The sequence below is a fragment of the Lucilia cuprina genome, chromosome 2 (assembly GCF_022045245.1).
Source record: "Lucilia cuprina isolate Lc7/37 chromosome 2, ASM2204524v1, whole genome shotgun sequence".
NCBI lineage: Eukaryota > Metazoa > Arthropoda > Insecta > Diptera > Calliphoridae > Lucilia > Lucilia cuprina.
In genome coordinates this window covers 49,122,609-49,137,898 of record NC_060950.1, presented here as the reverse complement: position 1 = coordinate 49,137,898, position 15,290 = coordinate 49,122,609, and the positions used below count along the sequence as shown (strand labels likewise).

The 15,290-nt window shown below is 31.1% G+C and overlaps 1 protein-coding gene across 2 annotated transcripts in view; it reads left to right on the top strand.

Annotated features, from left to right (window-relative positions):
* The window catches only part of LOC111684696 (lysine-specific demethylase 6A), a 255,112-nt gene that overhangs the window by 72,040 nt on the left and 167,782 nt on the right, over positions 1-15,290 (top strand). For both annotated transcript variants that reach the window (XM_046945140.1, XM_046945141.1), the window contains one exon: positions 7,625-7,800. In XM_046945140.1, coding sequence (XP_046801096.1) covers positions 7,625-7,800 — 176 coding nt within the window. The remainder of the gene's footprint in view (positions 1-7,624; positions 7,801-15,290) is intronic.

The following is a 15,290-nucleotide window of genomic DNA, read 5'->3' as shown; positions in this document are numbered from 1 at the left end:
TATATATTATATATATATATATATATATATATATATATGTATATATATATATTATATATATATATATATATATATATATATATATATATATATATATATAATATATATATATATATATATTATATATTATATATATTATATATATATATATATCATCTTCCGGCATTGCTGCTCCGCATCCTTTTGGTCCGTGCCGGAATTGAATTAAATCCCGAACCATGGTTCTGCACAGTTTGCTAGAACCGACTGTACCATATGTCCATCCGGTTAATGTGCAACTCTTGTATGGGCTGGTGTCATCTCAGGAACTGCTCCGGACTTAACGATCATCGAGTGTGGTAGGAAAATTTCGTCGCCCCATGCTGCTTACAACAACGGCGAGATTCATCAGCGTCGTCGACAACAACATCGTCATCTTCCTACGCTACCCCTCCGCCCTCTCTCTCCCTTGCAATCACAACAACAGCTGCAGCAACAACAATTACCGTCGCACTTCCCAGCTGAAGCAGCCAGGCTTGCAGATGAAAGAGATGACATCCGAAATACCAACCCAGGTGATCCGCTTTCTGCCGGCAATTCATTGAGTACCCTGAGAGAGACAAGGCGAAACGAAGTGTTGTTCGCAAACTTCATAACCTTCCAGTCACGGACATACCACAACCCTTCACCCCAGCTGAAGTTGCAGACGTCATGAACAACGCCAAACAATCTAAGGCGATTGACCACGACGGAATATCCATGCTGATGTTAAAAAACCTCACACTCTTCGAGGATATCCTACATTCCACTATGCCCAATAACACGAAGAGATGGATCGTAAATTATCTGAGTGGCCGTCAGTCGTTCGTGGAATTTAGAGACAGACGCTCCAAACCCCGTAGAGTTAAACAAAGCGTACCTCAAGGTGGAGTAATATCGCCACTTTTGTTTCTCTCTAAGCTCCCCACACCTCCACAAGGCGTGGAAGTGATTTCATATGCGGACGACTGTACAATCATGGCGACGGGCCACAACATTGATGAATTATGCGTTCTGGTGAATGGTTATCTCCACGAAATACATCAGTTCTTCACTGCGCGTAACCTGCAATTATCACCAGCGAAGTCGACAACAACACTTTTTAACACCTGGACGAAGGAAGTAAACCTAAACCTTGGCATCGTGGTCGATGGAGTCCAAATTCCGCCCGTGCACCACCCAAATAAGGTCCTCAAAGCGCTAGCCGGCAGCACTTGGGGTGTGGATAAAGGAACCTTGTTGCCTACATATATAACGATTGGTCGGTCAGAGGTTAACTATGCTGCTCCAGTGTGGTCACCTTCGCTAAGTGATACCTAGTGGAGAAACATTCAAAGCTGCCAAAATGCCGCCCTAAGGACTGTAACGGGCTGCATGCAAATTACCTCGGAACATTACCTGCACGAGGAAACTAAGGTCCTTCCAGTCAAGGAACACAATGTCATGTTGACCAGTTCCTCCTGGGATGTAATCGGAGAAGTCATCCAAATTTATACATCACACAATTGGATACTCCCCCGAGGCATGTCAGGAAGGATCTTCGTACATACGAGGAACACATGTGCAGATATGTGCGGCATCCACTGGATCAGCCCTCGTATTCGGCAGCTTTGAACGACATTCATAGAGACGCCATAAATTCCGCGGTCGCAGGATACCACATGAATGTCGTACTTGGAGGACGCCCACCGCCCATAGCAGACACGGAAGAAAACCTGCCGCGGAAAACAAGAGTAGTTCTGGCACAACTAAGATCGGGATGGAGCAACAGGTTTAATGCCTACTGGTCACGTATAGACCGTGCCGTCCCCAACGAATGTCCTGTATGTGGCCTGGATCCTCATGATACCCATCACATATTCAACTGCTCAGCCAATCCTACTTCACTCTGTCCAATGGATTTATGGACGCATCCAGTTGCAGTAGCCCAATTTTTAGGCCTGGACATTAATGTAGAACCCCCCCCCCCAACTAGAATATTGTATAGTTTTAGCTGTTACAACAACAACAACTTTATTTGTAAATGTTGTATGCCATCTGAAAGTAGCTTTAAAGAACAATGTCTTTAGAAAAGTATACTTTTATCTCTGTGTTAAAAATTTCGACCTGTGTTATTAGCGCTTAGTTGAATTTCTAAATGTATATTTGTATAGAGCCAAATGTGACCTGATTTCATTAAGACCGGTTTTATTAATATATAACAAACTAGCTGCACCCAGTGTGCATTGCTACCCTAAAAGCAATATAAATAAAAAACACTTACACGTGGGAGGTGACACGCAAATTATTGCGAGTTCGCCAATTTTTCCGAACGATAATAAGGATTTTAATGTAAGCTATGAAAAATGAGAATAATATTGTACTGTATTTAATTAATCAATCCACCATTGAAAGTCCCCCATTTTTATCTAAATGTCAAAGTTATTCATGTAAAATTTTAAGATTCTATCTTTTATAGTATCACAGATATACATTTTTTTCTATTTAATTCATAAGGGGGTTCCAAGCAACCCCCTGATGAAAGTCCGCTTTTTCCCCGCTTTTATGAAAGTCCTTAGTGCAAAATTTTAAGAATCTAGTTCGATTAGTTTCCGCTTTCATATTCTTATGGATGTGAATGTATATACACAGTGACTTCCAAAAATGTTAACAAAAACACAAAATTATAATATTTTTAGTATAAAACATTTTCCAGCAAGATAAAAATTTCATTCTTTGTAACCCTACTGATATATGGATATTTCTATTTTCCGCATGGATAGATAAGAATTTATTTTAACCAACTTTTATTTTATTTATTTATTAAAAATTCATTGTAATATAAAAGTCCCACTGGACCAAAATAACTTATATTACGTAGACAAAAATACCTGAATATAATACATATGTACATGTGAAACTTATATAAAAGAATCCTATTCAATGCCACTTATAAATAATTATGGCTCCCCAACCATAAAATATAATAAAATTATGTAAAAATGTCCCATTAATAGCAGCAAAATACACTTAAAATTCCATTAATCTAATTATTTCATTAAAGAGAATGTAATAATACTTCAATATTTTATTATTTTAAGCACATTCAGATAGAGACCTCAAAGTATTTCAGGACTTTCAGACGAAATACATTATTCGAATGTGAAAATATTCGAAGCTCAAAAGGCAGTAGATTCCACCACCGAGCTACTCTTACTACAAAAGCTTTATCAAATAAGTTATTGCGTATCATAGGTATAATAACCTGAGGATTTCGGGTGGATCGAGAAAAATTAAGTTCCGATCTCAGTTGAAACGGCAATCCGCTTTTAACCACCCTAAAGAACATCAATAGATTTCTAAGTGATATAAATTCCCTAAATGAACATCCTAAAAATGATCTTACATATCCAGAAATATGCATCCTTCTACGAACATTATAAACATAACGAACGATAACATTTATAATTCGATTTAAACCTAAGATATTGTAAGACACAGTACCAGAAAAAACCTCTAGACCATAGCAAACATGTGGCATTAAAAGAGCATAGGCTAATTTACGTTTAATGACCTGGGTCAGATATATACTGGACGAATAAAAACTCCTCAGAAACCCAACAATTATACCATGTAAATGATTAATATGATAAGAAAAATTAGGTTTGTTATCAACAAACATCCCTAAACATTTAAATATATCAACAAACTCAATTGTTGATCCACCAATATGTATATTAAGATTACTAATCGATGTACCAAACAACATAGCCTTAGACTTTGAAGAATTAATTTCGAGCGAATTATCCCTTGCCCACAGCCCAACTTGATTTAGGGTATAGTTCACAGTCGATTCGAGCACATCCTCATTATCACAGTCAGAACTAAAAAGTAGAAAAATATCATCCACAAATAAAAACGGCCTACAAACATTTGTGTCAATATATTCAGTAAGATCATTTACATATAGTAAAAAAAAGCAGGGGTCCCAGGACCGAACCTTGAGGCACTCCAGAATTTAAAGACAGTATACCCTAACATACACTGTCCAACTCCACAAACTGAGACCTATGAGACATGTAAGAAAAAATTAATTTGCATGCCGATCCAGAAAATTTAAACTTATTAATCAAAACACAGAAGTCAATGGAATTAAAGGCCTTAGTTAAGTCCATCGATATCAAAGAACACATCTCTCTATTATTAACATTCTGACGAATAGTATCAGTCAAACTAAGCAGCAGCGAAGTGGTGCTATGACCACAATGAAAAGCATATTGAAAAGGACTGATTTTACTATTAACAAAATAATGCATTTGATATTTCACAACATGTTCCACTACCTTGGATAAAGCTGGGAGTATAGGAATAGGTCGCAAATCATCAACACTACGGACAGTTTTACTTTTAGGGAAAGGAACAATGCGGGCAATTTTCCAAGCTGATGGAAATATTGAAGATGTTAAGATAGAATTCACATGATATACCAGCAAGTGCGAAATATAAGGGTAAATTATTTTAATAAAACGTATAGGTATACCATCAACACCAACAGCCCTAGATTTAACTTTACATAACGCTAGGACTAACTCATCCGCACTAATAGATGTAAAAGAGAAAGAACCAATTTCATTATTAAATAAGTTAAAATTTGGATAATCTAAATTTGATGAGTTCGTACTATTAACATAATATCTATTAATATCATCACATTAGTTTCAGTTCTAAAAGAATTACAACTAGAAAATCCTCCTTTCTTCAAAACTCGCCATAATGTAGATGTGTCCAACCCTGAATATAATTTAGTGTAAAACTTAATATCTTCTTACGAATCACATTCTTAGCTCGGTTCCTATACTTACAAAATACAACCCAATGTTCTCTTGATCTAAACAGCCTATAGTTTCGAAAAGCCAAGTCCCTAAGTGACTTAGCTAACAATAGCAAATAACTAACAATAACAATTTAATAATAGGTTTAAGTGCCTTTTGCATGTTTTAAATTAAATTCCATAAAAAAAATTGTCAAATATAACCAATTCTTCATTCGTCGTTTTCGAAAGCTTTTCCACATTATGTGGCACTGTGGATCACATATTATGTTAAATTTTTGGCATATTCTAAAAATTTTCGGTTCGGTTCCGTCTTGAGAATTGTTGGGGCCAATCCAAAAATTTTATAACGTGCTTCTCAAGTCCCTGGTTATATACTAAAAATATTACAATTTTGTGTTTTTTGAAACAACACATACATTTTGATATGAAAAATTATTGCCTTGATTAATGTTCTTCCAAACTATATGGATATAAAAGCAGATAATGCTTTTATAACCTCTATGCACGCTATCTTTTTAATGTTTTCCTTCTGTTGGAAAAAATAGAGGACAATTTGGCACAGTTGAATGTAACATTCTTACATGTTTTTTTAGGAAAAACTGTACAAATTTATATACAGTGAATCAACTAAGTTTTTTGCCTACCTTTTTTTAAGAGAATTTAGATTTTTGTTCATAAATAAAATTGGAAAAAACATGTAAAAAGTAAATTTATGTTTTCCAATTAAAAATGGAGATTGTGTAAAATGGGAAAACCAAGAAATACAAATAATATACAAATTTTGGTGCATTTGTTGTTGTATTTTATTATTCTTTATCAGAATTTGCATGTCAATAAAGTATTTTGCATATTAAGAATTTCGGTTAATTTCATTGGGTTTTTTCAAATTATGTTTTAATTCCATTTTGGAATTTATTGTTTTATTGTCAAAAGGACGAGTCTTAAGTATTTTTTAATTGTAATTTGCAAAAATCATATCCTCATTTTGTAAAAATGTGATGTTATTTGCCTTAAAAATGTTTAAAGGATAATAATGAGGCAATTTCGGTATAAAAAATTAGTTCAGATTTTTAGAACAAGAGTAAATCAATGAAATATAATTATGAGATGCTTAATCAATAACATTAAAAAATAATAAATAGAGTAATTGAATAGAGTAATTGATGAAATGATGGTACTTCAAAATCTTTAACTACCAAAGAAAGCGACTTGTATCCATGGAAAACCATTGTACTCCTGATTTATCTTCTCCAAAATCCATATACGAACTAGGAGGAACACTATGTTTTAATTTAGACTTCTAAACAGACCTTAGGATGCTTGGAACCAATGTAAAGTAAAATGTCGTGTAGTACAGGAAAAATACCTAATTTAGATATTTTAAAATAGAGGTGGTTATCGTACTATAAGGTCAACAAAAGCAAAAATTTTCAGCTAATACATACACTTATAAAAATTTAGAACCTAAATCAAGAATAACTATCCAGATCCTAATACGCCTACTGTATCTTATTCATAAAATAAAGCATTTAAAATATGAGGTTGAAAATCAGGATTTTATCATGTAATAGTTTTATAGTGGTATATGGTGATGTCCCCATACTCAGAGTGGCTAGGATGATACTTAGTGTTAGATTTAATGAATAAGAATCAATATTCTACAATTCTAAATAAAATTTACACAGTATTCCCCAGTATAATTGGCTTTCCGTAATGTAGTTTTTGTTTATCAATACAAAATGACCAAAAACCTAGATTATTTTTGTTATAATATATAGATTTATACCTGACTAAACATTTTTTCTAGGTCCAAATCCATTGATTATCTAATATATCATGTATCCAATTCAAGATTATTTATTATTTTCGAAATTTAAGTAAAGAAACGATAGATTTCATATTAAGTCAAATATTGATAAATTCTTATAGGTATATAGGATAATAAATCAGTTAAGAAATGTCGTTCCACTACTAAAATATTTAAAAATGTTATTCTAATATATAGGAGTAATAAAAATATATTTAATTTTATAAAATAATGCAGCAATATTAAAAAAATATACTTAAATTAAAAAAAATATTAAAACAAATACAAATTTTTTAGAAATAATTGTAAATAACACGATTTAATTTTTCACGAAATTTATTAAGGAAATAAGGGTGAGCACCCATTTGTTATTACTCAAAAAATAAATTCAATGTAAAGTTTTAAACATTATCACAAAATACTTGAAAGAGTTTCAACATAACTAGATTTTAGCAACAATCAAGTTTTTCCAACATTCTTTATGTTACCATTTGCTTGATATTGTCAACTTTAAATTTGTAATTTCCATTAAAAACACATCATTAACCCATTCCACGGCTATTGACAACAAAAAATATTTTCCTAAAATATACAAAGAACTCGGCTTCTTGAGAAACTGCTTCTTATTTTTGATATTTTTCGTTTCTGAAATATTCCAAAAAACATTTATTTTTAACCGCATCCTAGCAATAATCAATTAATAATCAAATCGACGTCGATTTACCATTTCGTATTACATTGTACATATGTAGATACTTATACAAATACTCTTCCACAACTATTAAAAACAACCAGTGAAAAGTATTATCGTGTGGAAAAAATATACTAAGTTGAAACTTGACGAAAATACGGATGGAAAATTAAAAGTCGTAGATTTAAAAAAAAAATTCTAAAAATATAGATTTATCAGAGATTTATATTTATTTAGTATTATTTATCAATTTGCGTTATACATGTTTATTACTTATGTATTTTTTATATTTCAGGTCCATTAAATCGTTTAGAGAACTATTGTATATTAATTCTAACTACAGATGTGCAAATGATGTTCATCTTCGTTTGGGATTTATGCACAAAGTACTGGGAGATTATAAATCAGCATATAAGCATTACCATTTAGCACTGATAGATATTGCTCCATGTACATTTTCGAAATTACAAAGTAAGTATATAAAATAAAAATAAATGCAATCAAAAACTATTGACATTTGTTGCAAATATGAGAATTGATATAGCATATTTAAAGTTAAAGCATACAAATTTTTAAAATCGCACTTTTTCGCGATTTTAAAAAAGTTCCACTCACCTAAGTTCCCGTACAAGAATAATTTCAGAAAAATACTTAAACGTCCACAATTTACTTATAAGCACTATTATGTTAAAATTTTGCATAAATAGGTTTTATATTAATATACAGTGTCTCTCATAAGTATTCGAATTTAGGTATAATATGAAAAGAAACCAAATTTAATAACATATTTTGTATGCAAAATTAATAAATTAATTTGTTAAATTCACTAGATATCACGCTATTTAAAACTTTAAAAATTCAAATTTACTTAATTTAATTTAGCTTTATTTAAAAAAGGTCCATAGATTTTATGACGGTCTGACAAAGCTAAAGAGGGAAAGTATAAGAAATATATTTTCTACCTTTTTTTAAATGTGTATGTTTTTTATCTGTAGTTACGTATGTACATATGTATTTTGATTGACATGCAAGTGATCTTTAAAAATTTTTTTATTTATTATTTATTCTCTAAATCCGAAAGAACATTTTCTTTCTTACAAATATATTGAAAACAACAAATAAATTTAAAGTTTTGTTTTTGTTTTCAATAATTTATAAGAAAGAAAATGTTGTTTCGATATTGTGAAACAGGCAGTTAAATTATTAAGTAAGTAAGTAAGTAAGTAAGTAAGTAAGTAAGTAAGTAAGTAAGTAAGTAAGTAAGTAAGTAAGTAAGTAAGTAAGTAAGTAAGTAAGTACCCTACAAGCAAGAAGATACGAAAACGATACGAATTCGTATTGCTTAGAAGAAAAAAATTATTGCGGCAACAATCATATTCGTATTGCGGAAGATACCTCCTTCGGGAGAGATTGTAAGGCCAGGGGATACTTCTAAGCAATACGAAAGCAATACTCCTAGAAGACAAAAAAGAGACATTGCTAGATAATCAGCATGGTGAAAATAAGAAGATGTCTTCAGATAATCGTATGGAAGATATATTGGAGATATTCTCCTATTATCTTTAGGAAGAAAAGTATAAGAAATTAAAAAATTGGCAATTTGAATACACATTTATTAGTGTTAGCAATAAAATATTACAATATGGAAAATATATTAATATAAATATGCCAAATTAACGTTTCCCCAGCACAATTTTGTTTTACCCACAGGAAGATTCTTTTAATATTGATTTCTTTTAAGTACTCTGAAAACCAAAACATCATGAATATCCATTTTTTATGTGAAAATAAAGATAAACTTACATTTTTCCAAGCATAAATTACCATTGTCGTCTTGATTTATCGCGTATTAACTTATTGTAGTAAGATTTATTTAAAAAAATTAGTTTTTTTCTTATTTTAAAACTATTTTGAAGTTTGAAAAAAATATTTTTATTGCTATAATATCATCTATGCGATAACATAACGATATCCTAAATGTATTGCGTAGGATGAAAATCCTCTTACAGAAATAAATACAACAATTTGGCAACAAAAAATACTTTACAAAATCAAAAAAATATTAATTTAAATATTTTTATTGTTTATTGCCGATTTTACTTTTAAATATTAACATTGCGATATCAAAAAAATATTGCTTGGGTGATTTTCTTCCAAATTATAAAAATTTAATATTGCTTTGATATCTTCTATGGACGATATCTTCCAAATGTTTGTAGGGTAAGTAAGTAAGTAAGTGAGTAAGTAAGTAAGTAAGTAAGTAAGTAAGTAAGTAAGTAAGTAAGTAAGTAAGTAAGTAAGTAAGTAAGTAAGTAAGTAAGTAAGTAAGTAAGTAAGTTAGTAAGTTAGTAAGTTAGTAAGTTAGTAAGTAAATAAGTAAGTATGTATGTATGTATGTATGTATGTATGTATGTATCTATGTATGTATATATTTATGTATGTATTTATGTATGTACGAAGTATCTACTACTTTGCAGCAAATAATGTACAATGTACGTACATATGTATTCGCGTACATAATTTTAATGGTTATGTTATATTTATATATAAATTGATTATGCCTTAAAAATTTTAATTCATTCCATTTACAAAATTATAAAACTCGCGATTAACTTGTTTTGACTCGAATCGCGAGCGAGTTCTATTTTACGCTCTTTAAATTTTCAACTCTTATCGCGAGTTTAAAAATTAAACTCGCGAGTCGAATATATTTATTCGCCGGAAAATGAATTATTTAAATCGCTTGAATTAAACTCGCTCGCTAGCGAATTGAATTCGAAGGCTATCTGTACCCTGAATAAAACCATATACATCTACACACGTGTACATCGTTTTCTAATATACAGTGTTTTTGTTGCTTATTCAACAAAGCATGAAAAAACAAGTAAGAGTGCTATATTCGGCTGTGCCGAATCTTATATACCCTTCACCATAGTGTATTTTAAACAACTTTTATAAATTTTAAATTTTTTCCCGACTACATTATTATTACATCAAAAGCTAAACAAAAAGAACAACAACAACGCTAAACAAAATAAAACACAAAATACACAAGGCATCTAAACCAACAGACATCTAAACATACATAACGAAAAACACAGAAAAACAAAAACAAAAATAATAACGCAATGACGCCAACAGCATCCAAACCAAGGGCGCTATATACAGTGTTGTTGCTTTTTTAACAATTTTTTTTTGCTCATTCATATCTCCGTTATTTACCGACCGATTTTAAATAGCGATCTTCTTGAAAGCATGTCTAACAGAATTATTGAAGATTCGGATCTTACCGATATCTGGGGTCTTCTAAAAACTGATTTCAACAGACAGACGGACATGGCTTAATCGACTCCGCTATCTATAAGGATCCAGAATATATATGCTTTATAGGGTCGGAAAATTATATTATAGAAATTACAAACGGAATGACAAACTTATATATACCCTTCTCACGAAAGTGAAGGGTATAATAAGGCAGTGTGAGAGCAGCACTAGTGTGTTGTTATTGGCTAGAAGCATGAAATTAATTATGTGGAAGCCATAAAAGGGAACTCTTTGGTACTTTTTCGTTTTTTTAAAGACACTTTTTAAATTTTCTATAATATTGAACCTAGAAATATGAAATTAAGTATGTAGAGTCTGAATTAGGTGAGAACCTATAAAAGGGAACTTTCTGGTACTTTTATGTTTTTCAAAAGGTACTTTTTGAATTATCCATAACATTGAACATAGGAACATGAAATTAGGCATGTTTAGCTCGAAGTAAGTTATGTAAAAGAGGACTTTGATGGGTATATAAGACTCGGCACAGAAGTATATAGAACTCTTACTTGTTTTTAACATATTTTTGTACTTATTTTTTTAACATACGGAGCTACTCGATTACGTACAGGAGAATGCTGATTTGAACTTAATTGATTCATTGGAGTACCGTCACTGAGTACTATCGATGTTACAATGGAATGTATATGAAAATCGAAAATATCTGTAAATGTGTAGTATGGTCCACTCGTCATTCTGTTACAAAATCTGGATAAAGTACGTGTGCTGTTATAATTTGTTCAATTTCAGAGGTGCTTGTTCCATTGTAATACCAATAGAAATACATATCAATTTCCTACTCCTTTTTATACCCTTCACCTTCGTGAGAAGGGTATATATATGTTTGTCATTCCGTTTGTAATTTCTATAATATAATTTTCCGACCCTATAAAGTATATATATTCTGGATCCTTATAGATAGTGGAGTCGATTAAGCCATGTCCGTCTGTCTGTATGTCTGTCTGTTGAAATCATTTTATAGAGGACCCCAGATATCGGCGAGATCCGAATCTTCAATAATTCTATTAGACATGCTTTCGAGAAGATCGCTTTTTAAAATCAGCAAAATCGGTCGGTAAATAACGGAGATATGAGCAAAAATCCGAGACAACCTCTGAAAATTTCATAAAAAATTGTTATAAAAGCAACAACAACACTGTATATAGAAAAAGATGTACACGTGTGTGTGTGTAGATGTATTTGGTTTTATTCAGCTGTGTATTTTCTACTAAAATACACCGCAAAAAAATATGATTTGCATTTTTTGTTAAAATAAAATAATTTTCCCTTTTGTTTTGCAAATATATTTTTTAATGAATAGAAAAAAGTATTTAAAACGTTTTCAATTATATGAGAGTAGATTGTGAGTTATTGTACAATAATTTGTATGCGAATAATCTAAGTTTGAAATTTAAAACTAACACAAATTTTTTCCAAGTGCTTTTTAAAACAATTTTTTTAACGATAAACAAAAAAAAACTACGTCTCGTCAATGTTTACCAGCAATGAATACGAAAGTGTTGTTGTTTTACTCTTGCTTGTATACTGTTAATAACAACAACAACGTATTGTTAGTATTAAGCGCATATAAGTGTGTAGAAAACACACTGTCTATAGCTAAGCGCATTTACAAAAACAAAAGAGTACCAAGCGCATAGGGCTTGGGCACCCTTGGTTTGGATGCTGTTGGCGTCATTGCGTTGTTATTTTTGTTTTTGTTTTTCTGTGTTTTTTCGTTATGTATGTTTAGATATCTGTTGGTTTAGATGCCTTGTGTATTTTGTGTTTTATTTCGTTTAGCGTTGTTGTCGTTGTTGATGTAATAATAATGTAGTCGGGAAAAAATTTAAAATTTATAAGAGATGTTTAAAATACACTATGGTGAAGGGTATATAAGATTCGGCACAGCCGAATATAGCACTCTTACTTGTTATTTGTATATATGCCCCTTAAGCTACGTTTACACCTATCAAATATTTGAAAAAATTACAAAATTATATGTAATCGTTCGTTACATATTTATTTGCGTTTGACCTCATGTCATTCAATTTCCCTCTTATTATCAATTTATGTTCTTTATATAGAATGTAAATCAACTCTGTTTTATATTTTGAAAAATTTAAAGTAGCGGTTTTAATTTGTTTAAAAAAAGTATAAAACTTTGAATGTTCATATATTTGAGAGTTTTTATCGGATTTTGTTGATTTAAAACACAATCTAATACTATGGTGGCGCTCTTTCATTCTTATATAATTTTTATATTAAAAATTTGAGATCGCGTACATTTTTATGGTATGCAGTTTAAATGCATTTTTGATGCAAGTGCACCTTGAGTGCGTTTTCCAAGTCGTTCTCTCTGTTGACAGTATTTCAAAATATTATAGATCAAAATTTTACATTTTTTTATTAAACGAATATTCAAGGATTATTTTTCACTATATTTTGAAAATAATTTTTTTTAGTTTAAGTTACATCAAATGCGCATCAAAAATATAAAAATTTTTATTTTATATAAAAAATTCCCTAATATAGAACATTCTAAAAAATCAAAAAAATAGATGTACTGCACGTCACAAAAAAATATTTTTATATTTTACATAAAACGCTTTAAATAATCGATTAATGCACTTTAATAAAATTTTAAACAGGGAGAACAATTTCAAAAATTAATTTAAAAAGTGCATTTTCATAAAAAATGCACCATTTTAAACTTTTTAATGTAAAAATTATATTGAAATATAAGAGCACAGCCATAGTATTTGATTGTGTTATAAATTAGCAAATCAAATATCAACAAAAGAACTATCGGCCATAGTCGAACTGTTACAACAACAGACATCTAAGCATACATAACGAAAAACACAGAAAAACAAAAACAAAATAAACGCAATAAAACCAACCAACGTTATAGTACATTAATTTATACTAAAGTAATATGTTTTCTGAGGAAAAAATTAAACATAAATATTTGCAATTATTTTATACACATAAGAGCGTCTTTTATTATTATTATGTTATTGTACAAACTAAATTTGACTAGAATGACGAACAATATTAGAGTAGAGAAATATAAAATAGATAATAAGTACAACAGAGTAGATATAACTCGAATTTATTTAGTTCTAGTTCAGTTCTAGTTCAGTTCTAGTTCAGTTCTAGTTCAGTTCTAGTTAAGTTCTAGTTCAGTTCTAGTTCAGTTCTAGTTCAGTTCTAGTTCAGTTCTAGTTCAGTTCTAGTTCAGTTCTAGTTCAGTTCTAGTTCAGTTCCAGTTCAGTTCTAGTTCAGTTCTAGTTCAGTTCTAGTTCAGTTCTAGTTCAGTTCTAGTTCAGTTCTAGTTCAGTTCTAGTTCAGTTCCAGCTCAGTTCTAGTTCAGTTCTAGTTCAGTTCTAGTTCAGTTCTAGTTCAGTTCTAGTTCAGTTCTAGTTCAGTTCTAATTCAGTTCTAGTTCAGTTCTAGTTCAGTTCTAGTTCAGTTCTAGTTCAGTTCTAGTTCAGTTCTAGTTCAGTTCTAGTTCAGTTCTAGTTCAGTTCTAGTTCAGTTCTAGTTCAGTTCTAGTTCAGTTCTAGTTCAGTTCTAGTTCAGTTCTAGTTCAGTTCTAGTTCAGTTCTAGTTCAGTTCTAGTTCAGTTCTAGTTCAGTTCTAGTTCAGTTCTAGTTCAGTTCTAGTTCAGTTCTAGTTCAGTTCTAGTTCAGTTCTAGTTCAGTTCTAGTTCAGTTCTAGTTCAGTTCTAGTTCAGTTCTAGTTCAGTTCTAGTTCAGTTCTAGTTCAGTTCTAGTTCAGTTCTAGTTCAGTTCTAGTTCAGTTCTAGTTCAGTTCTAGTTCAGTTCTAGTTCAGTTCTAGTTCAGTTCTAGTTCAGTTCTAGTTCAGTTCTAGTTCAGTTCTAGTTCAGTTCTAGTTCAGTTCTAGTTCAGTTCTAGTTCAGTTCTAGTTCAGTTCTAGTTCAGTTCTAGTTTAGTTCTAGTTCAGTTCTAGTTCTGTTCTAGTTCAGTTCTAGTTCAGTTCTAGTTCAGTTCTAGTTCAGTTCTAGTTCAATTCTAGTTCTAGTTCAGTTCTAGTTCAGTTCTAGTTCAGTTCTAGTTCAGTTCAAGTTCAGTTCTAGTTCAGTTCTAGTTCAGTTCTAGTTCAGTTCTAGTTCAGTTCTAGTTCAGTTCTAGTTCAGTTCTAGTTCAGTTCTAGTTCAGTTCTAGTTCAGTTCTAGTTCAGTTCTAGTTCAGTTCTAGTTCAGTTCTAGTTCAGTTCTAGTTCAGTTCTGGTTCAGTTCTAGTTCAGTTCTAGTTCAGTTCTAGTTCAGTTCTAGTTCAGTTCTAGTTCAGTTCTAGTTCAGTTCTAGTTCTAGTTCTAGTTCAGTTCTAGTTCAGTTCTAGTTCAGTTCTAGTTCAGTTCTAGTTCAGTTCTAGTTCAGTTCTAGTTCAGTTCTAGTTCAGTTCTAGTTCTAGTTCAGTTCTAGTTCAGTTCTAGTTCAGTTCTAGTTCAGTTCTAGTTCAGTTTTAGTTCTGTTCTAGTTCAGTTCTAGTTCAGTTTTAGTTCAGTTCTAGTTCAGTTCTAGTTCAGTTCTAGTTCAGTTCTAGTTCTAGTTCACTTCTAGTTCACTTCTAGTTCACTTCTAGTTCAGTTCTAGTTTAGTTCTTGTTCAGTTCTA